Below are 21,356 nucleotides of genomic sequence, written 5' to 3' on the forward strand. Positions count from 1 at the left end.
TTCCATACGTCGGTATACTATCGCGCTGTCGTGGAGGACACCGAGTCAGCGATGCGCGAGTGAGGCCGGATGCGGAGAGCCTTGCTGGAGGTGAAACGGATCAGGAGGCGACTGGACACGACGGCGACAGAGTATCTATCGCGCGTGGAGTGGTTGCGATAAGTTGGAGGTGGCGGCGGGAGGGCTAAGGCAAGGGCCGGAGTAGGTGATGAATCGGTGATGGTGACGGCAACGACTGCGGGCGTGGCGATGGAGAGTCGGCTCCCTAGAGGCTGTAGTCGTTCGCAGTGACTGCCCGTGCCACAATCGCTAGCGGTGAATTGGGAACGGATCGTTATCGGCCATGCGATGCGAAGAGCGCTGGAGGTCAAGCAACAGACTCGGCGGGATGGTCAGGGAAGGGCAGTGAATGCGAGTGCGTGGCCGAGGGCTGAACGGGGGAGGTGCCGGTCTTCAGGCGGATAAAGGCCGCAGAGGCGTCGCTAACGTCGCCGGCAGGTGCCAAGGATGACCGGCAACCAGGCCCATCAATGATGACAGTAGGAGGTTAATGGTACGCCAGTGTGGCGTTTGGGGCAGTGGCGAGTGGTAGGTATGAGGTTGTTTGTATAATGAGGGGGAGCGTCGTGAATGCGCTGGGTCTTGCTTGCGATTCCACCATGCACATGTCACAGGCGCTGTCCGCGCAATGCACCCCGAAGCAGGGTTTCTGCTTTGGGCCGCATGGATGCCGTCGCATGCAGGTGCTTTCACACTGTAAATTGCTGACAGCCTGATGCGGTGATGCATAATCAACACGACTGCATTCACTCACTACTACAATTGCAACACAGTCTCAGTCTCACATCGCAGGACCAGAGTTCAATGTCGCAAGACAGGCCGTCTGCTCACGATTGCGTAGACATGTCGGATCCCTGCCCTTCCGGTGGAGTCTTCCCCGCTAACAAACTGCGCGTATCCACATGAACATTGTCCACCACTGGCAGCAGCCCGACTCCCCTGCTTCTGCACCATTGTCTCTGCTCGGCATATCTTGGAACCATCTGGACGGAACGCCTTTTTCACTTACCGTGCGACTCCCTCGATCATCACTGCCAAAGCCCGTCCAACGTCACTAGTCCGCTCTTCAAGCACTGCACTGCCGCAACCATGGCGGAGACTGCCGAGCCCAACCCAATCGTCTTCTTCGACATCACCCTAGGAGGTATGCATCCACCCATGTGACCCAGTAGTGGCTACCCCTCACCCCGCGCCATCTGCTACGCGTCTTTCTTGGCCTAGCCCACAGTTGGGCAAACGCCCGCGACCCGACCATGGTGACTGACATAAGCGAACAGGGGAGAAGCTGGGGAGGATCAAGATGGAACTGTTCAGAGATGTAGTCCCAAAGACTGCTGAAAACTTCCGCCAGTTCTGCACGGGCGAGACCAAGAACAGCCGGGGACAGCCGCAGGGCTACAAAGGCTGCAAGTTCCATCGCGTCGTAAGTAGCATCACAGTGCACTGTCTTTCACGTGCTAAGTAAACATAGATCAAAGGGTTCATGATCCAAGGCGGCGATTTTGTAAATGGCAACGGAACTGGCTCAAGAACTATCTGGGGGACTGAGAAGTTCGCCGATGAAAACTTCACCCTGAAACACGACAAGCCCGGTCTTCTATCCATGGCTGTAGGTTTTCACAGCTTATATGAAATCCTCATACTAACTATTGCAGAACTCAGGTCCCAACACCAATGGTTCCCAGTTCTTCATCATCACTGCGAAGAATGGCACCCCTCATCTGAACGGCAAGCACGTTGTCTTTGGCAATGTCATCGAAGGCATGGACGTTGTCACCAAGATCGAGAATACGCGAACAGTAGCCAACCCGGAAGGGAAGCCAGTGCAAGACATTGCCATTTCACAATGCGGTGAGATGTGAGCTCGTAGATCATACAACAAAAAGACGCCAATCCTCGAGGTAAGATGTCAGGTAGGATCCAGAGAATCTATTATAAGCCTGAAACGCATTGTTTGATCGAACGAAGCGCGAAGAAGAACAGTGCGTGGTGGGGCCAGCGCGAGCAACCAGTCTGTATCGACTTCGCGAAGCTGTGGTTATCCAATCCTGATACAGGCAAGCGATGGAGAGGAAAGTGAATACATTTCTACGATTTCAAATGAATCGCATCATGCGTTGTTGCAGTGATTGGGTGTTGGATCGGCGAACCATGGTGAACTACTGGCTTACCTAAGTGACCCGCTGAAATTCTCTCGGGCTCAATACTTCGCAGCACAGTCGCGTGCGTTCACCCCCGCTGTCCTCGCTGCCAATTTCACCAGCCCACCGACGGACGACAATCTCCCACACCTCGCGCTCCTGCTCAGATGTAAACTCTTCACCAACCACATTGCCCACAACATGGTCGCTCTTGCCACAATGAACAGGACTCTCGGCACCGCCGCCCCGAGCGCGGGCGGCAGCCTCAAACGCAAGCAAATCGACAACTCGTCCGACGCCGAGAACGCGACCTCAGACACGCTCAAACGCCGCCGAGTCACTTTCCACCCCGAAGTCAACGTGCGGATACTGAGCGAGCACCACGAGAAGAGTCTGGAGCTGGTGGGGGAGGAGGTGCGGCGCGCCATCGAAAGGCATGCGACAGGCGACAAGGCGGCCTACGATGGGCTCAAAGCCCTCTTCAAGGAAGCACCAACGTCCACAGGTGCACCGCTATCGCGACTTTTGCAAAAGTACCTCATCGCACTCACCGAACACACGCCAAAACTCGACGGCAACTGCAAGGGCCTGGTGCATGCCGTCATCGATTGCAGTTGGATAGCGCGTAACGAAGACTTCCTGCGCTCCTACCGAATGTTCCTGCGCAGGCTGCTTTCAGTGCAGTCGAGCTACATGTCGACCGTGCTGCAGATGCTGGTCGACATGTTCCTGAGTGCACCTTCCGTCAACGCCAGGCAGCAGGACGACCCACCGATCCAAAGAGTCCGCCTACAAGCACGCGTACACGAGACCCTCGTGGGCATATTACAATACAGTCCGATGGCGAGCTCCTTCCTCGCGCCCGTCATCTCTAGCACCTTCCCCTTCTCCAACGACACCGCAAAGGTCCACGTCGAGTACATCCGGAACATCTTCAAGGTCACAGAGTACGCGCCGGAAATCAGAGGCGAAATCTTGGCACTCGTGACGGACAAGCTATGCAAGATCGACGCGCAGATGCAGGTAGACATGGAAGAGATTGACGACGACTTGGAGGAGCGACTTATGGACGGGGCCATCAACGATGAGGAAGATGACGACGACGACGTGAGCCATGACGGCTCCGAATCCAGTGAGGAGAGCCTCGACCCGGAAGAGCAGCGACTCAAAGACATTAAAGACATGATGCTCAAGCTCGACACCGTCATGGACGTGCAATTTTCCTATTACGACTCTGTATTCGAACGGAACGACTATCAAGAGATGGATCGCACCTACCAAACCCTCATCGCGCAGTTCCAGTCCATCATCATCCCGACCTACCGCTCACGGCATACTCAATTCGTGCTCTTCCACTTCAGCCAGATCTCGACAGAATTCATGGGGCGGTTCATAGACACCTGCTCGCACCTGGCTATAGATCGGAACCGACCCCCGCTACTACGCTCAGCCGCATGTGCCTACCTCGCCTCCTACATCGCGCGCGGCGCTCACGTTCCTGGCTCCATTGTTCGCGACGTCTTCGACACACTATGCTCCCAGCTTGAGGACCAGCGGAAAGCACACGAGCCCAAGTGCATCGGCCCCGACCTACGCCGCTACGGCACATACTACGCCATCGTGCAGGCACTGCTATACGCCTTCTGCTTCCGATGGCGCGATCTCATCGTCACACCCGACGGCACGTTGCCCACCGACGCAGACATCATGTACCACGAAGGCGACTTCCAGTGGCACCGGTCGACCCTCGAAACCATACGCCGCAACATCTTCTGCAAGCTGAACCCACTCAGAATCTGCGCACCGGAAATCGTCAAGCAGTTCGGCCGCATCGCCAAGCACCTCCGCTTCACATACATCGATACGCTGGTAGAGACGAACAAGCGTGTACGACTGTCCCGCAGTCTGGCCAGTGGGTACCTCAACGGTATCGGCGGCCGAGAAACTGCTCTCACAAGCAAGAAGGGCGAGGAGGCCTTCCTTCTGGACGCATACTTTCCTTTCGATCCATACGTGCTCCCACGGAGCAAGCGCTGGGTCGAGCACGACTACGTAGCATGGCGGCCGGTACCCGGTATGCCCGTCGAGAAAGACGATGACGACGACGAGGATGAAGAGGAGGACGACGAGGATGAAGACGATGACGAAGATGAGGCTGATGACGACAGCGACAGCACATCAGAGGCGGAATCCGAGGACGAAGATGGCGTCGCAAACCCCGACGACCTTGACGACGGTAGTACGGAAGCCAGTCTATGATGAAATCTCTTGTGCATTGCATTTACGGCGTATATTGGGAGCGGGAAAGTATCAAGAGCAGCGATTTCCTGCTCGGCGCCGGTCAGGGAACAAAAAGGGGCATAGCTTGGGAGCGTCTCTTTTATGATTGACGGCCTGCTTCACATATGGCTTGGGTATCTTTGTTGGTTGAGCTTTTTTTTTACATGTATGATTGAGCGTTTGATATTTGGGTCAGCTGGTTGATTTGCCTGGTAGAGGCACATTTACCTTTATACATACTCGAGAGAGAATGGAATGAAAAATTTGATAATTAGAACTACTCGGTTTGAAGCTTTGCTTGTTGGTGACGGTGAGACTGGCGTTATCACCCATCAATGCTCATGTTGTGGTCACGATGGAGGGGCAGGCTAAAAATCTCTTCATGTTCCAATTGGAATGTATCCCGTCCTTGTATATCCTTAACGGAAAAGGACAATCCGGATGAACTTCATCAAAGACCCAGCCCACCTCCATCCAGCAAAGACTGCTTAGTATCGCCCAACGCCTCATTCCCACAACCAGCATCATTTCATCGTAAATTCATGCAGGCCCCCTCAGCCTAACAGTCCCCCCTCTCATCTCCTCATCCGCACCCTCATCATCATCCTCGCCTTCGCCTTCCACATCCTGTAACCGCATCGCCCTCAGCAGGTCCCTACTAGCCCTCGTGCCGTCCCTCAACTCCACCGCACTCTTCAGCAGCATATCAGCCATGACCCTTGCATCCATGTCCACGCCCAACAGCGCCTCCACCTCAGGCCCAGTCGGAACGGGGAAATCGACGAGCGGCTTCCCATTCGGACCGACGCTGACGGTGGTGGACTTGCGGCTGTAGCGCGGGGCGTCTTGTTGGTCAAAGTCTGAGGAGGAAGAGTAGGTGTTGCCGTGGTGGTACGAGTCGTCGGTGTCGGAGTCGAGGGTGTAGGTGGTGGAAGTGAGGGTTGTGGATGTAGAGTCGGTTCTGCGCGAGGAACGGAGGGGGGCGGAAGCTTGGCCCAGCGGACGACGTTGTGCGGCGAGGTTGAGGCGCTCGAATGTGTCCCAGAGGTCGTCTACGTCTTCTTCTTCGAGCGAGGTGTCGGTTGTCACGCTCATGGGAGGTGATTGGTCGTCGCTGCTTAGTCCGTAGGCCATGTTATGTGACCAGCCGTCCCAGATGATCTGCTGAGAGCGCTGGTTTCCGCGGTGGTATTGGCCGGAGCTGGGTGCTGGTTTCGCCTGTGACTGTACCTGGCTCGCTGAGCTGACGCCTCGAGCGTGCATGCTGGGGTGGTGTGGGTCTTGATTTGTAGGATGGCCTTGCTCATCGTATTGCTGAGGTGTTAATAAGCCCGGGACGGCCTGGTTCGGTTCTGATTGCGACTTCATGTGGAAGGAAGCGCGGTGGTTGTTTTGTGATAGCTGTACCTGGTCCTCAAGGTTGAATGGGTTGTCATTCATGCGGTCGATTCCCGCTGTGACGATATCAGAGCCAGACGTAGATGGACGGTAGTCCTGCACCATGGCCATATCGAGGTCGATCATGGACGAACGAAGAGGGGATCCAGGGGCAGAGCTGATCATCTCGGGATAGTCATCAATAGGGTCAACAGGCGCTGTTTGGGCGTGTCGGAGGGTTGGCCGGAAACCAGACGCAAGAATTGGTGAAGATGAGTCCGTCTTCGTGTGCTGACCTCGCCGTGGCTCCTTCGGGCTACCCATGGGGAAGGCAAAGTCTTGAGTCTTGCGATTATCGTCCTGCTTGGGGAACGTCCACTCTTTCGTCTCGCGTCGTCGAGAGATCCGATTTGATGCGCGATTCCTGGGCTCATTATTGGCCTCCGCCATCGCTGCGTCAAATGTCCATTCTACTGTGCGTCGATTTGGCTTCTGAGGTTGCGCCGGAAAAGACCATTCCATGGTCTTGCGATTAGGCTGCTGTTCAGCAGGAAACGACCACTCCATCGTCTTTCTGTTTGGTTGTTCCGAGGGGAAGGACCATTCCATGGTTTTGCGATTCTCGTCATTCATGCTGGGGAATGTCCAGTCTTTCGTGGCTCGTTTAGTCATCTCGTCTTCTTCATTGAAAGCATCCCGGCGCTCCTCTTCTTCCTCCATCTCACGTATGATGCTCTTCATGCGGTTCGCGCGGATGGTCGGCACCTCACCCAGATCGATACTGGGTATCTCATCTGCTGATGGCATCGAAAAGTCCAGGTCAATGACGGTCTCGCGGTTGGGCGCGCCAGGATTGAAGTCGCGTAGGACTAGATCGGAGGGAGGGCGACCATTCGGAGGATCTGGCATATCGACTGCGCTGTACCGGTATGGTGTCGTGTTCGTATCGAATAGCTTGTTCAGACGTTTCTGTCCTCGGACGATAGATTCCTCCTTGAACCTAGCCTGGAGCTGTTCGAATCGTCCCATATCTGCTATCGGTGGTAGACCCATTCCGTTGAAGCCTTGTCCGGCCCCACCCGCAAAAGGATCGCCAAATTGTGGTGCATGTTCCTGCTCGAATTCTTCTGATACATTGAAAGACCAGTCATCGTCGTCGTCGTCTTCCACTTCTGGGGCAAGCGGGTCTGGTGCTTGAGCACCGTATGGATTGAAGAGCGACTGGCGCGCACCACCCTGTTGCTCCCATACATAGTAATCCTCGACTAACTTCACGAGCGACACAGTTGGATACATCTTAGTAGTGTCCGCAAGATATGGGTGCTCCAGGATCTGGTCGGGTGTTGGTCGATCTTGCGGCTCTGGCTGGAACACGAAAGCTAGGAAATCCTTTAGTTCTTGGGAAAAGCGATCACCTTCAAGCACAGGAACACCAGCCGTTGGCAAGTCGAACTGCCCAATCTTGTGATGAGGTGGATAACCACAAGCCATCTCATAGACAGTGCAAGCGTAGGCCCAGATATCAACCTCGTTTCCGTAGGATATCTCCTTGGGCTGCATTAAGCTGTGCGGGTCCGCATCCTTGACCCATTCCTTTTGCAGTTCAGGCGCCATCCAAAAAGGTGTACCGACGATAGTCGAGCGCTTCGATCTTTCTGGTTCCAGGGTGTTGGAGACACCAAAGTCGCAAAGCTGTACCCGGCCGTCTTCGAGGATAAGAACGTTGTTGGCTTGATTTGGTTAGCAGGAATTGAGAACAGTAGAACCAGCACTACTCACATTTCAGATCTCGATGTAACACACCAGCTTCATGGATGTACTTGAGACCTTGCGCCAATTCACGTGCAATGGGTATGATGAACTTCTCCGCCAGTCCAGGTCCAGGGTCCTTGGTCATAGCCGTAGGCTTCATCAACGTGTTGACACTACCACCACTGGCATACTCGCTGACAATCCAGAGTTCGTTATGGACAGGCCTGGCCTCCTCGATAATGTTGACGTAGGGTCTTGCCTTGCTATCTCTGAGTTGCTGCAGGATATCAATCTCCTTAAGTGTGTCCTGAAGGTTCTTGTGTGTCATCTCCTCGTAGTCAACCTTATCGATCTCGATGATCTTGATGGCAACGAGCGCGCCGGTATTTCGACTCTTTCTTTGTAGTGTCAGCGAGTGTTCTGGGGTTCGTTTTATGACACCCACCCTTTGTAGACGCGGCCATATGCACCCTTGCCAATAAGCTCATAGAAGTCGTATGGCGGTGGTTCCTCACCACCTCGCTTGGCTCTCTCTGCAACCAGGAGCTCCATATCCTTTGCTTGTTGCATCGCACGCCCTTTGGTGCCACCCATCATGGGCGGCTGCAGTCGTGCGGGTTCCATGTCTCTGAGGTATCTGTATACTTTGTCGAGGTGAAGCCGTTCAGTTGGGGCGTCTTCTTGCGGCTCGAAGGGCGACTCGGCTATGCGCTCCAACGGACTGTCCACTAGGGTGCCGGCTGTGCTCTCGAAGCTGGTTGCGATTGGTAGAGGCGGGGGCGGGCGATCAGGTTGGCGTGGACGCCGACCGGGCGATATGTAATTGGTGGGGTCGGAAGCAGAGTATGAGTGTCGTGCGGTAGAATTCGGACGGCCAGGCTTGACGGTGCCGGGACTGGATCGTGATAGAGGTCGTCGCGGGACAGGCGTTTCCGGGAGGGCAATGGCAAGCCTTGGCTTCGGCGTAGGCGGGCACAGCGGGCTTCTGTGGTCTAATATCGGACTCGAGATATCGCGCTTGTCGATGGAAGGGGTGCGAGAGGAGCGGGAGGAGCGGGATGAGTTGGCTATCTTCCCTTTGATTGAGTCTGTCAGCTTGGAAATCGAGAAGGAGCGACTGGATCGCGTCGCCGGTGTGCTGTCGAGTGAGCGAGGCGGGGTCACCTCTCCCATAGGGATGAGATGGTCGCCGTCGCTCACCGACCGCTTCAGTTTAAACACCGCTTCGTCGCCGAGCATGGCGTTGTGGTGTTATTGCGGCATGTTGGTGTTTGGGAGACAAATCGCACTCACAGTCTTGTTATGACGTTCCACGTTGTTTACCACAGGTGAATGCGGCTCATGGCGGGCAGGGTCGCGTGCGGTGAGCGTGGGTGTTCGTTCACATTCACAGCTCCACACTCCGGAGGTTTGGAAGGCCTATCAGCCAGATACGATCACAATTAAGTAGCGGAGAAGATGAAAATGATTAAACAAAGCGAGACGTAGAATTGGGCTGTATAGAGAGATGGGACGGCGGTGCCATCTGGCAGACATCGAAGTGTTGACGATGCGAAACATGGATCCAGGGTCTCGACGTTTCGCGCGCGGGTCACGCTAAGGCAACCTTAATTCCATCTGGGACAAGCGCGCCCCACGTTCCCGTGCCTGACATCATCTGCGCCACATGTGCGGCAGGCATAGCAGCTTGCCAACTTTCTGTGCATCAAAAGAGATTGGGTCGAGATGCTCCCTAGATATCTCCATACATACTCAATATCCGATCTAAGACCTGATTAGACTCAATACACTTGATACAACCCGAGCAACCTTAGGAAAAGCACTGAATCAACGTCTCACCATGGTCGCGCAACCCATTGGCACCAAGAAGACGCCCGTCACGTCGACGGCGAAGAAGACACCAGTAACAGCCCCAGTCAAGAAAGCACCTGTCAAGGCGCCAGCCGTTCAGCCTCCCAAGAAGCCTGTCAACACCGCCATGCAGAAGAAGCCTGTGACCACGGCCCCTAAGAAGCCTGTCACAAATGTCGCAGCGAAGAAGCCCGTCACAGCTGTCGGTCAAAAGAAAGCTGTACCAGCACCAGCAAAGAAGCCTGTTCAACAGCCACAGCAACAAGGTTGGATCAACAAAGGTCTCAGTGCCGCATCATCAGGCATTGGAAGTGCTGTCGGCGCCGCAACGACTGGTATCGGCAATGCTGCTGGTGCGGTCGTGACAGCGGCAGGCAGTGGTGTTGCTGGAGCAGGGAGAGGCGCTGGCGCGAGGTAATACACCACATCCTGCAATAGTTTCCCTGACTGACATGCCATAGTATTGCGAACTCATCCCGCACTTGGGGTGACATGGTCCGCGAGTATGGCAACTCCCTCAAAGACATCACTGGCGCTCCCGGCAGTCGGTCGACCACGAACAAGAATCCTCTCGGCCTGAGCACAAGTGGCGTAGGAGGTATGGCATCCATGGCTAGCAGGCCAGGTGTGCCTGGCCTCTCAGGAGGGTCCGGTAAGGGAGGTGGTTCGGCCAGCAATCCTCTAGGCCTATAAATGGACATGTCGAGCTTGACAAAATAGGCCGATTTTATGAACGGCCAGAATACTACATACAACTTTCAGTGACCGAACAGGTGGCTCACAGTGTATTATGAGGACGACATGCAATTCTTGGTTGTTGAACAGGTGGCCCAGAGTGTGGTTGAAGCTCTAAACCTCACCAATAGCACTTCGAGGACAACCGGTGGTTAGCATCGTATTCTGCAAACACATGTTTCAACCAAACCATTGCTGAGGATGCCATCTATGTGGTCAGCTCGCGCATATATACTCCATCCTAGGCGAACCAAGCAGAAATGAATTCTAAATTACATTCGTAACAGGCTCCAAGACTTAACCTCTTCTTGTTTCCTTGGCGTTTGCACAGCTCGTTCTGAACTCCCCTTCACCATCCCATCTTCGACAGCCAATCAGATCTACCGATGTCACTATCAGCGGCAGCTCACCGACATCGCAGAATCTAGAATCCTGTATGGTGTGTGCCTTCAATACACGGACTCATTTGTCAGATCACTGCCCGTAGCAGCCTTCGGGACTAGATCCCGCCCCTTCACTGTTCCTGCGTCACACACACTTTGACTGGAAATCGTGCGAGACTAGTGTAATGACCCTGGCGCAGGCCACCGCTGCCCATAAGGTCCCCGCTGTCCTCTCTTCTGACTCTTCCTTCTTCTTGACCAACTGGCCCGCTTCTCTAACAACACTTCGGTACACTGCAGAACTATCGCAATGGAACAACCGACTCTTCAGACTGACTTGGTGGATCATGGTGAGCAATACCCTCCCTCCCTTCCGCTAAAATTCCAGAACTACACTCAAGAGATAGGGTCATCCGGATGGCCTTATCGCATCACACCTTCAGACACCGCCTGCACCTTTGGAATGAGTAGGGGGCTAGCTTTGCTACCTTCGGGCTCGCCTTTGGTGGCATATGCTTGCACCAGCGCGAGCGATGCATGCAACAAAAACAGCCGTACATCAAGATGTCTCGACTATGCATTTGGGCGAGCGGAAGATGGCGCGTATATCGAGCGCGCCGTGACGCCGCTGGTGGGCACTTCACCAAGTGCTTCACCGTCGAGTTCTGTCGTGGGCTTCCGATCATACGAATGCCTTTGGGCGCTAGTTATGTGGCCCTGGCAACTTTGGCGCCGGTCCTGGTTTGGACGGGGGATTCTTACAAGCTGGCTCGTTTGAATCATGGTCTCTTGGAGAAACGAGCATATCCGTATGCATAGACGTCTCCCTGCCACGTATGGAGAGCAATTCACAGGCCTCAGTGCCGGAACGTGCTTCGCTGGGAACTTTTGTCGTGATGGTGCGTAGTCTGCCAGCGCAATGCCCTTGTCCGTTACTCGACTTGTGTTGTACCTAGGTATACAGGGTCTACATTTTTTTCATTGAGCTTTCACCTTCATGGGGTTACTCGAGGAAGAACTGGAATCGTCTACACAATAGTGTGACAACAATCTCGAGCAATTTGGCAGACGGAGAATGCAATGCCCACATAGACTTGACGTTGGTGTGGTGCGCTGCTTGGCGTTTTCCCAATCAGGTAACTTCTGTAAGCCCGTCGATTACCGCCCACGGGTGTCTGCAAAGTTACCACAGGCCGTCACAGTTATCGATAACGCTAGCGCCATCTGAGCCTTGCGGCGGGCGAGACATGCACGTAACATAACAAGTCATGGCTGGCTGCTATTTCGTAATTGTTCGACCTTTGAGATCCTGCAAACATACCCATTAGATGCGGTAAAACTGTTACCGCCTCGTGCTCTTGCTACCTGCAGAAAGCGCTCGCTCATGCTTGCGCTTCATCGACTGCGATGCCTTCCACACTCCACTCCGTTTCAATCGCGCGCTCTACGAACGCTCCCTCGAGTAATACCAACATATGTCCCGCGATGGGATCCCACTCTACACAAATCTACGCGACCCGCTACGGCGGTGATTGAGTCAACGAAGACTGCCGAAAACCCTGTCTATGACCCCGACCGAAGTTTGGAGCGCGAGCAGCTCAGAGATGCACACATATCCATTGTCACGCCTGGGCTCAGTGCTCCTGGAAAGCGTCTAGCTGTCAAGAGACTGGACCGAGTGTTGGAGTTGGTCAACAGCACCAATGGTCGCGACGCCAGTCTACGCGCGCCCCTCTGGCGGGCGTACTCTTTGGCCAAGGCCTCTGACACGACACTCTTAGCACGTCTTCCAGAAAGAGCCTGGGACCTGCTCTGGATTACGCAATCCATCGACTCATCCAACAATGCGAATCGCACGGCACACATGGCACAACTATACCGTGACATGGACAAGGCTGGAAGGACTACAACGGCCGGACAGCGGGCCAGAGATCTAGAGAGCACCTTTCTCTCTGGTAGAGAAGACCAAGCTCTCAAAGAATGGGAAGAGGATCACACTTTGGGATTCGACGGCATACGACAGGATTACAAGCCAGAGCATCTCGAGGTCGGGGCTAAGCTCCATGCGCTTGCGGGGAATCTAGACCGCAGCCGAAGCATCATGGAAGAGCTATTGAGGTTATACCCGAGTTGGGACGCTTCCGTCATGATGACCGTCTTCCGTGCTCACACGAGTTCCGAACTTCAAGAGCATCACGATCTGGCAAAACAGATCTATGTCTCAATGAAGGAGAAGAAGGGCGATGCGCGCTCGATCAAGGACTACGACGCTTGGCTTGTGGGCTTCTTGGAATCCCGAAACCTAGGCTACGCCAAACAGGTGTTCCGGGATATGGTCAGGGAGGGCTATCTGGCAACTAGCGGCACCGGAGAACGAGTTGAACAAGTTCTGAAGAGACTGCACATGCTGTATCGACTCGGAACTGATATAGCGGCAATGACTAGTATCGCTTTCGATGCTATATCCGTGCTACCGCCTGCTTATCACGGCCATTTGTTCGGTGACTGGATGAAGGCGGCCGTTGTTAGGCAGGCGCCGTTGGTAGCCGCTCAGGTCATGGAGATGATGCTCAAGCGAGGCTACAAACCGCAAACGTTCCACTTCAACATGCTCCTCAAAGCGTTGATACGGACCAAAGAGAGTCCGAATGTCCTGAAAGCCGAAGACATTGGTTGGCGCATGATCGAAGCAGCTCGTACACTACCGCAACAACGTGATCTTCCTCGAGACACAGCGGCGCGCATCATTGACAAGAGAACCGCGGATACTCATAACAAAAGTACCGATATCGTCCAACGTGCTCCTCCTGCAAACGTTACAACATTCGCGCTCATCATGCAGCACCACGCTAAGAGTCTGCAATGGGAACACGTCGATTATCTGTCCCGTCAGCTCAAAGAAACGGCACTTGAGCCCAATGCGACCATCATGAACGTTCTCATGGACAACAAATGCCGCCAAGGCGCCTATAGCGAAGCATGGACGATCTACAAGACTCTGACTGAACCGCAAGAAGGCGACGCAGGTGTTTTCCCCAATGGTGCAAGCATACGTTGTCTCTGGAAAACGCTCCGTCTCGCGCTTGGCGACCCTACAAATCGCGACAAGCCAGGGCTACCCACCCCTCGCGAGCTACTAGCAGAGATGATCAGCTGGTGGACGCTCAGTCGCAGCCGCTACGACGCCGACCGCTTTCGCATGGGTCTGGCAGGCGCAGACAGTGGAGCAATCACATCACTCATCATGCATTGCTTCAGCTACACTCAAGATCTAGCTGGCTCCCTGATTGCTTTGCACGTCCTTCGCCACTACTTCGACATCTTTCCCACCAACGAAGCAGCGCGAATACTGCAAGGACAGATAGCCTGGGTAGACATGACACGCGAGACCGAAGCTGTGCGCAGTTCACACTTTCACAGTCGTTCCAACAAGAAGAATACGGATCGAATAACCATGGTGTACAACATCTTACTCCAACGACGGTTGGCGAGAATGGATCTGAAGGAAAGCGAGTACGAGATGTTGACGGATGAGCAGATTGGTGATATGGGACTGAACCTCTTGAGTGAGTTTGTCAGAGTCGTGCTCAAGAGGAGCTATCCACCTGAGGTTGTGGAGGTGATGATTGATGCAGCAAGATGCGCAGTGGGTGTACCTGACCTGCCGACAGGGGATATGGATGCTTTTGAAGTGGCTTGAGCGAGCTTTATTGCAAAGTTGGAGGATGGTGGACGGAAACATGTAATATGCGTGCAAATATAATCAATACAATACAATAAATCCTTCCAACGTTTTCATTCGTAATAGAAATACCAAAGCAAACCACAATCTATCCCTAGCTCTAAAGTCCAGCTTCTTAAGATGTCGTTGTAGTGAATTGACCTCATTGGTCATGGCTGCAGGTAGCCGAAACATGGGTTTAATCGATCGAGCCCTCCGCGGCGGCGATCGATGACGCTCCAAAGCTCAGATGTCCACAACGCGCCCAAACACGGTTAAAGGTAACGGCTGCTTATTTACGATGACGCCCACTGTCATGCTGAAGGCTGGGACGCGACCCTCAAAATTCTTTGGGTGCGCTTCCTCTTTGATACACGACCAAAACCCATTCCTCGCACCACGGTGATCATGTCTTCACAGGGCGAGCGCGCACCGTTGCTGCAACAAAGATGGAGTGAGGAAGGCGAGGCGCGGACTGTAAGTTTTCTTGCGCACGCGTTCTCTCTGCATTTGCTAACTTGTGACAGCATCTTCGCATTGGAGACCTTTCGAATGACGAAAACCCGCGAGAATGGGCGCGATGGCGCAAGATGGCCAACGTTGCTGTCATAGCCCTCATGTCCAGTACATACACTCCCACCGCCTATACATATTTTTACTAACACTCGTGGCAGTCCTCAGCCCCCTCGTATCCTCCATGTTCACGCCCGGCATCGCGCAGATCGCCGAAGACCTTAAATGCAGCACGACGGCCGTTATTGGAACAACCACCGGCTTCGTAGTCATGCTCGGAATCGGTCCCTTGATCCTCGCGCCGCTGTCCGAGACGTTCGGACGCAGAAAGATATACCTCGTGTGCTTCTCCATCTTCACCCTGCTACAGATACCCGCCGCGCTCGCGCCGAACATCGCGTTCCTCATAACGGTACGGAGCATTGCTGGCTTCTTTGGCAGCGTTGGCATAGCGAATGGTGGCGGCACGATCAGCGACATGTTCTTACCAAGCGAAAGAGCTGGAGTTTTTGGCTGGTACCTGTTGGGCCCGCTGCTTGGACCTACCCTGGGACCGTTGTTTGGCGGCATCATCGTACAGCGATTGAACTGGCGCTGGGTCTTCTGGATCATGACCATCGTATGCTTCGTCAACACCTTGGCAGGATACTTCTTCCTCCGGGAAACGTATGCGCCTGTCATCCTGAATGCGAAGAAGGCGGAATTCGAGTCTCAGAGCAACGAGTGGGATGGCACAAAGTACTCGTACGAGGGCGAAGACACACGGCCGTTGAACGAGAAGCTTACGCAGGCTCTCAAGCGCCCTCCGAAGATCTTTACGCAACCTATCGTCGCAGTCATGGCTGTATACCAAGCGCTCATCTTCGGCACAACATACAGCATCTACACAAACATGCAGCCCATCTACCAGGACGATTACGGTTTTTCCACTGAGCAGGTCGGACTATTGTATCTAGGCCCTGGATCTGGATTCCTCTTCGCAGTCTGGTTCCTCGTCCCACGAATCGACACCGTGTACAAGACGCTCACAGCGAAGAACCACGAGAAGGCGCGGCCTGAATTCCGCCTCCCACTGGCGAACATCGGCTCCGTTTTCATCCCCATGTCGCTCTTTTGGTTCGCTTGGGCAGTACAGAAGCACACGCACTGGTTTGCATCCATCTCCGCGACCTTCTTCTACGGTATCGGACAGGTCATGATCCTGAACAGCACGCAGAACTATTTCATCGACAGCTTCGAGAAGTACGCGGCCAGTGCGATCGCTGCTGGCACCGTCTTCCGTAGTGTCGTTGGGGGTGTCATCCCGATCTTTGCGCCCATGCTGTTCGAGAAGCTGGGGTATGGTTGGGGCATCAGTACGTTTGCGTTTGTGAGCTTGCTGCTTGCGCCTGCTCCGATTTTGTTCTATATCTTCGGTGAGAGACTTCGGGAACGCTACCCGGTCGATTTGTAGAGCATTGTTAAGTAGGTATCATTTCTATATTCATGGCGCGACTTTTTGTTACTGGTCACTTCTAGAAGACTTTCTCTCTATCTCTGGCTTCCAAGTGGTGTTGGACAGACTCAGTCTGTCACCATGTCTACTAATAGAGATGCATGTGAACCCCGGAACCTCTACCTTTGCCGAGGTACGTTCCCTCACTTCAAATTCATCCGCGCTTCTTCCTCAAGTGTCGCCATGAAGACATCAGCCCAATGAAAAAGATACGATATAAAAGTGGTACAGACACACTGTTCAACAGCAGATATGGGGCTTGCATCGTAGACAGCCATAAGCCATCCGCACGATGTTTTCCGCCAGCGGCACCGGGGAGACCTCCGCGAGCTCCGCTTTCCCCAAGACTGACAACGACAGCAGCGCTCCGGGGCGCAACGTCGCATTCATAGCACAGGCAGACCAGCCCGCCTGTGCCAACGAAGGTTTTAGGCCTCCGACGAGCGGGAACTTGCTGTTGACAGATACGAGTGACCACCGACATACTTGTTGTCGAAGTGGTGTCGTATAGTAGCCGCTTGAACACGCGAGAGCCGGTTTCTTGCGTTCAAGGGGCGTACTCATCCAAGTATTGAAGGGCTGGACGCGGCGACGGGGCGTCGAGGCCCTTCGGGTACTGCATTGTTGTGCTGGTCCAAGCAATGCCACTGGGAAGGAACGTAGGCATGTAGCAAAGCGACTGCCGCGGTATTTCCCGATGTGGACGGTGTCTGAGTACATCCTGGTGTAGAGCCAGAATTTCCAAGGGAACACTACACGAGGTCAGAGAAGAGTGGGAGGGGCCCGGTTCATATCTCAAGGCAGCGCTCTAGCGCTAGCGGTTGCCAAGTTCGTCACTTGATCGCAGTGAATGTAATTGCCTAGGAATACAAGTGGAGTAGCGCACACAGCCATCGGCTGATCGTGTTATAAGATGCCTATATCGTCCTCGCGGTGCGCTTTATGCAAACGCACTTACCATGCACATAAACTCTGTTAGTAGATGTAATAACAGAGGGAGGCTAATTGTGACCTGAGGCGTCTATATAGCCCTTACAGTGCTTTGTACAAACGCAATCACGTTAGGTTGTAACGTATTCCTTGAATATATCCTACAACACGGACGAAAACAAATCACTTTTGCGCACGACACGACGAGGTCATTGAACATGGTCTTAGACATTAGACTAGTATCTGATATGTGCTCGTACTACATGTGAAGAAGACAAGAAACCTAACCATGCAACGCCGTAGGGTATGCCAAGGAAAGCCCAGAACATAATAGAGATGAAGCATCAACTTTGAAAGGAAAAGAGTTTCCGAAACTATATCGCTAACACATAGTAACCCGTCCAAAACATCACAGAGCTTCTCAGTGAAACAAATAGATGCTTCTACTCCTCAACCTCGCTCTTGACCTTGGCCGCAGCCTTGACGAGCTGCTTGAGGCGCTTCTCCATGACAGTGCGTCCGTCGAGCGTGTCCCAGACCTGATGAGGTGCCTTGTTGACAATGTCCCAGCTGACGAGGTTGTCAGTCAGGGTAGTCAGGTCCTTTTGCTTTCGTTCCCACTCAGAGTCCGTCTTGACCTTAATACCACTGGAGACGACGACGAGGGGAGTGTTGGCGCTCTGAATGTTCCTAGCAGACGAGACCTCGTTCTTGGTCAGGCTGTCAGCGACAAGGTTCTCCTGGAGCTGCGCCTTGATGTATTTGCCCGATTGGTACGCATTGCGGCCGTAGACACGGTCTTCACGGGTACGACCCTTGAAGAGCGCGCCTGCGAGACGGACGGTGCCGATTGGGGAGATGATACCCCAAGCCCAGAGAATGAAACCACGGCCGGGACCACCAATGCGGTGCAGAAGATCCTCGTGGAGAGGGTCGATCATCATGATGCCAACGACCTGCTTCAGGTGACGCGAGCTGAAGATACGAGAGACGATGCTGCCAGTACCCGCAGACACCAGAATGTAAGGACCCTCTTCTCCAGCTTTAGCAAGAGCTTCAGAGAATGCGTCCGCGGACATGCCGGCCGAGTGTGGGGAGGGTGCGTTGTCAGAGAACGCATAGCCGGGGCGGTCCCAGTAGCAGTAGCGGGAGATGGTGCCGTTCTTGTAAGCTGCGTAGGCCCAGTGCTCGAAGTCGTACTCCAATGGCGATTCGCCCGCCTCGAGTAGGATGGTAGGGTCGTTGACGCCGTGGGTCTGGGTGACGTTTCCGACGCAGGCGAGATGAACGGCGTACTTGTCGCCGTCTACAAGGATGCGTTCACCGTACATCTTGAGTGTCGCGTCGCGGCCACGCATACCAAGAGTTCCAGTCATCAAGATGACGATAACGATGAAAATGACAGTGAGAATCGTAGCGACGGTGACAGCGAGCCATTCCTTCAGAGTGCGGCGCGTCTCGGCTCGGCCAGTAAGACGTTCCTCCTCTTCGTGCTTGCCGTATGCGACGACACGATCAGTCAAGATGCACCACACAGCCATGACGAAAGCCCAGACAACACTCGCGATACCGACCCAGCCTTCCTCGAGCCTGATGCGAGGAATTGCCAAGATCAGGATCATGTCGACAGCTAGAAGTCCAGCGATGATGGCCGTGGTGATGCGCAGACCTCTGGCAGGAGTAACGAAGAAGATGGTTGCGACGAGAAGGTTGCCAAGAGTGAGACATGTGTAGGCAAAGTCGAAGAAGCCAGATCCACGAGTGTGTAGGCCAGGAGGGGAGACGAAGATGGAGACCAGCAAAAGCACCCACCACAGGAAGGTGACTACGAGGAAGAGGATGGTCAAGTATCGCATGGCGCGAACAGTCCATAGGTTGTATGGTGACACCTGCCATCGTTAGATAAATCTTAACAAGAAGCTCAAACAACTTGCAGCTGGGTCATCTGGATCGAGGTATCCATCTGAGTTGGGTGGTGGCCTGGGACGGTCGAGAAGACGGGTCCTCTCGGTGGGCTCTTCGCTTCTCCTCGACGCTCCATTACTTCTGCGCGACGACCTCGACGCTCCATCGTCGTTGGAGATTGGTGTGGGTTCCTGAGCTGACAGAAGACCCTGGCCGCCATTGTCGTTGTCATTTCCCTTCCACATGCTGGGCATTGGGAGCTCTTGGAGCTACAAACACCTGCGATATGGTAGTCTGAGCGGACGATAACACTTGTCAGTGTTTTGTAAGGGTTCGCAGAGGTCCCAGGAAAGATTGGAAAAGATTTGGAGCTCTTCGAAGCTCGTGAAGCTTCCAGGAAGGCGACCGGGGGCGTGGAGGTTTTACTTATGCTTGACGCGCTAAGCCAAAGATCGACCGACGTCATCATCACAGTTCATCCAAGTTCGCGACTAGCGCACATCAGAAGGCTAGATCGTCCCGCGGAAACCCCCAAGCGATCCCTACCACGTACCAACCATCTCCACGGTACCGCCCAGCCTCGTGCCGTATCTCACATCTGTCTAACGCCGCTGCGTCATTGGATTGCGAAACGGGCTTCGCGATGCATCTCTTTTTGCCTCGAACGGCCTCTCGCTAAGACATTGGCCTTTATCCCTGCCGTCTATCTGATAGCACCCCGCCTGCGTCGATTCCCCTCACGCCTCTAGGCCACGACATATTGGAACGCTCAAGAGAAGCTGGCGGCCAATCACTGACGGGCGGATCTCCACGCTCACGAAACCCTGATTTTTCGACACAAATACAGCCTCGCCCAAGCCACCATGTCCAGCTTGGCTAGAGAGTTCGCAAAGACTAAACTTTCTTCCCTGCCACCGCCGGAGCCCTTGCAGGAGGAGCCTCCCGAGTACGAAGATGACTCGTCTTCGGCATCGTCAATGTCTAGCACCGGTACTGTCAGACCGTCAAATACACTAAGACCCGCCCCCGCAATACATTGGTCCGACTACTACGCCCAGGAGTTCTATCTTGAACAGCGCAGGGATGGGTCAGGGCATGCCAAGTTTCATGTATACCTCACACCGCCGGCGACAGCGAAAGCACCCTTGGTCGTGCTCCACCACGGTGCCGGAAGCTCAGCAATGTCCTTTGCGCTGGCAGCCAAGGAGATTCGCAGGGCCATGCCAGAAATTGGGATCCTAGCTGTCGAAGCACGCGACCACGGAAGTGTAGTATGGAACGCTAGTGGAGAAGTGGACAACGACCTGAGCATTGGGCAGCTCAGTCAAGATTTGGTCGACATGCTGTCGCTGACCAAGAGCAAGATGAATTGGAAAGAGCTCCCACAGATTGTGTTGATAGGACACAGTCTGGGTGGTGCAGTCGTCACCGACGCTGCGAACAAGGGCTTACTAGGAAACAAGCTGCTAGGCTTTGGAGTGCTTGATGTTGTCGAGGGCTCGGCCATGGAAACACTGGCACATATGCACACTTACCTTGCGAGTAGGCCCAAGTCGTTCCCTTCGCTTCCTGCTGCTATCGAGTGGCACATCCGATCACGAACGATACGCAACCCCCAGTCGGCGCGAGCAAGCGTACCAAGCCTGCTACTACAGAACTCGGATGGGCGATGGGCATGGCGGACAGAGCTCGCGAGCACGGAGCCATACTGGGAAAACTGGTTCACGGGCATGAGCGGCAAGTTCCTCAGCGGAAAGGGTGCTAAGTTGCTGCTGCTCGCTGGAACCGACAGGCTGGATAAGGAACTGATGATTGGGCAGATGCAAGGTATGTCTATCGCCTTGTCGCTTTTGTATGAGGTATCTAATGTACTACAGGTAAATTTCAACTCCAGGTCTTCCCTGCCGCTGGGCATTTCCTCCACGAAGACCTCCCGGAAAAGACTGCTGAAGTCGTGGTCGAGTTTGTGAAGCGCAACGACCGGAGTGCGCTTGTTCTTCCGCCTAAGGTCTCCGATCTCCTTGCGCAAGGCAAGAGAGTATAGGACTATCATCGCGAGTCTTTACCTCCAACGCGCTCGCCCCAATTGACCTATATTATGCATGACATACGATCAGGGTAGGTTGTCCCGCCGATTCGGCTCCCAGTCCTGACAGCCTCCAGTATGTCAGGTATCGCATGTTGGCCCACACTTGGACCAAGTTCTCCTGCTC

The 21,356-nt window shown here is 54.2% G+C and overlaps 8 protein-coding genes across 8 annotated transcripts; 6 read left to right on the top strand and 2 right to left on the bottom strand.

Annotated features, from left to right (window-relative positions):
- Nucleotides 1-1,149: 1,149 nt before the first annotated feature.
- CYP3_2 (Peptidyl-prolyl cis-trans isomerase H) lies at nucleotides 1,150-1,922 on the top strand (the record flags this gene model as incomplete). The annotated part of the gene is made up of 4 exons (XM_049381466.1): nucleotides 1,150-1,204; nucleotides 1,338-1,483; nucleotides 1,532-1,669; nucleotides 1,716-1,922. 4 exons carry the CDS (start codon nucleotides 1,150-1,152, stop codon nucleotides 1,920-1,922), a joined length of 546 nt encoding a protein of 181 aa, XP_049228794.1.
- Nucleotides 1,923-2,402: 480 nt separating this feature from the next.
- J4E87_009893 (uncharacterized protein) lies at nucleotides 2,403-4,460 on the top strand (the record flags this gene model as incomplete). The annotated part of the gene is made up of 1 exon (XM_049381467.1): nucleotides 2,403-4,460. The coding sequence occupies one exon, from the start codon at nucleotides 2,403-2,405 to the stop codon at nucleotides 4,458-4,460; it is 2,058 nt and encodes a 685-aa protein (XP_049228795.1).
- Nucleotides 4,461-5,021: 561 nt separating this feature from the next.
- On the bottom strand, nucleotides 5,022-8,849 carry J4E87_009894 (uncharacterized protein; the record flags this gene model as incomplete). Its single annotated transcript, XM_049381468.1, has 3 exons — nucleotides 5,022-7,588; nucleotides 7,638-8,008; nucleotides 8,056-8,849. The coding sequence occupies 3 exons, from the start codon at nucleotides 8,847-8,849 to the stop codon at nucleotides 5,022-5,024; spliced, it is 3,732 nt and encodes a 1,243-aa protein (XP_049228796.1).
- A 601-nt stretch (nucleotides 8,850-9,450) lies between these two features.
- On the top strand, nucleotides 9,451-10,154 carry J4E87_009895 (uncharacterized protein; the record flags this gene model as incomplete). The annotated part of the gene is made up of 2 exons (XM_049381469.1): nucleotides 9,451-9,875; nucleotides 9,923-10,154. The coding sequence occupies 2 exons, from the start codon at nucleotides 9,451-9,453 to the stop codon at nucleotides 10,152-10,154; spliced, it is 657 nt and encodes a 218-aa protein (XP_049228797.1).
- Nucleotides 10,155-11,963: 1,809 nt separating this feature from the next.
- J4E87_009896 (uncharacterized protein) lies at nucleotides 11,964-14,279 on the top strand (the record flags this gene model as incomplete). The annotated part of the gene is made up of 1 exon (XM_049381470.1): nucleotides 11,964-14,279. The coding sequence occupies one exon, from the start codon at nucleotides 11,964-11,966 to the stop codon at nucleotides 14,277-14,279; it is 2,316 nt and encodes a 771-aa protein (XP_049228798.1).
- Nucleotides 14,280-14,708: 429 nt separating this feature from the next.
- J4E87_009897 (uncharacterized protein) lies at nucleotides 14,709-16,266 on the top strand (the record flags this gene model as incomplete). The annotated part of the gene is made up of 3 exons (XM_049381471.1): nucleotides 14,709-14,777; nucleotides 14,828-14,924; nucleotides 14,975-16,266. 3 exons carry the CDS (start codon nucleotides 14,709-14,711, stop codon nucleotides 16,264-16,266), a joined length of 1,458 nt encoding a protein of 485 aa, XP_049228799.1.
- Nucleotides 16,267-17,681: 1,415 nt separating this feature from the next.
- Nucleotides 17,682-19,397, bottom strand: J4E87_009898 (uncharacterized protein; the record flags this gene model as incomplete). Its single annotated transcript, XM_049381472.1, has 2 exons — nucleotides 17,682-19,127; nucleotides 19,173-19,397. 2 exons carry the CDS (start codon nucleotides 19,395-19,397, stop codon nucleotides 17,682-17,684), a joined length of 1,671 nt encoding a protein of 556 aa, XP_049228800.1.
- Nucleotides 19,398-20,006: 609 nt separating this feature from the next.
- J4E87_009899 (uncharacterized protein) lies at nucleotides 20,007-21,187 on the top strand (the record flags this gene model as incomplete). Its single annotated transcript, XM_049381473.1, has 2 exons — nucleotides 20,007-20,970; nucleotides 21,021-21,187. The coding sequence occupies 2 exons, from the start codon at nucleotides 20,007-20,009 to the stop codon at nucleotides 21,185-21,187; spliced, it is 1,131 nt and encodes a 376-aa protein (XP_049228801.1).
- Nucleotides 21,188-21,356: the final 169 nt, after the last annotated feature.

Source organism: Alternaria ethzedia, assembly GCF_023757985.1.
Source record: "Alternaria ethzedia strain BMP 0044 chromosome Unknown scaffold_40, whole genome shotgun sequence".
NCBI classification, from domain to species: Eukaryota; Fungi; Ascomycota; class Dothideomycetes; order Pleosporales; family Pleosporaceae; genus Alternaria; species Alternaria ethzedia.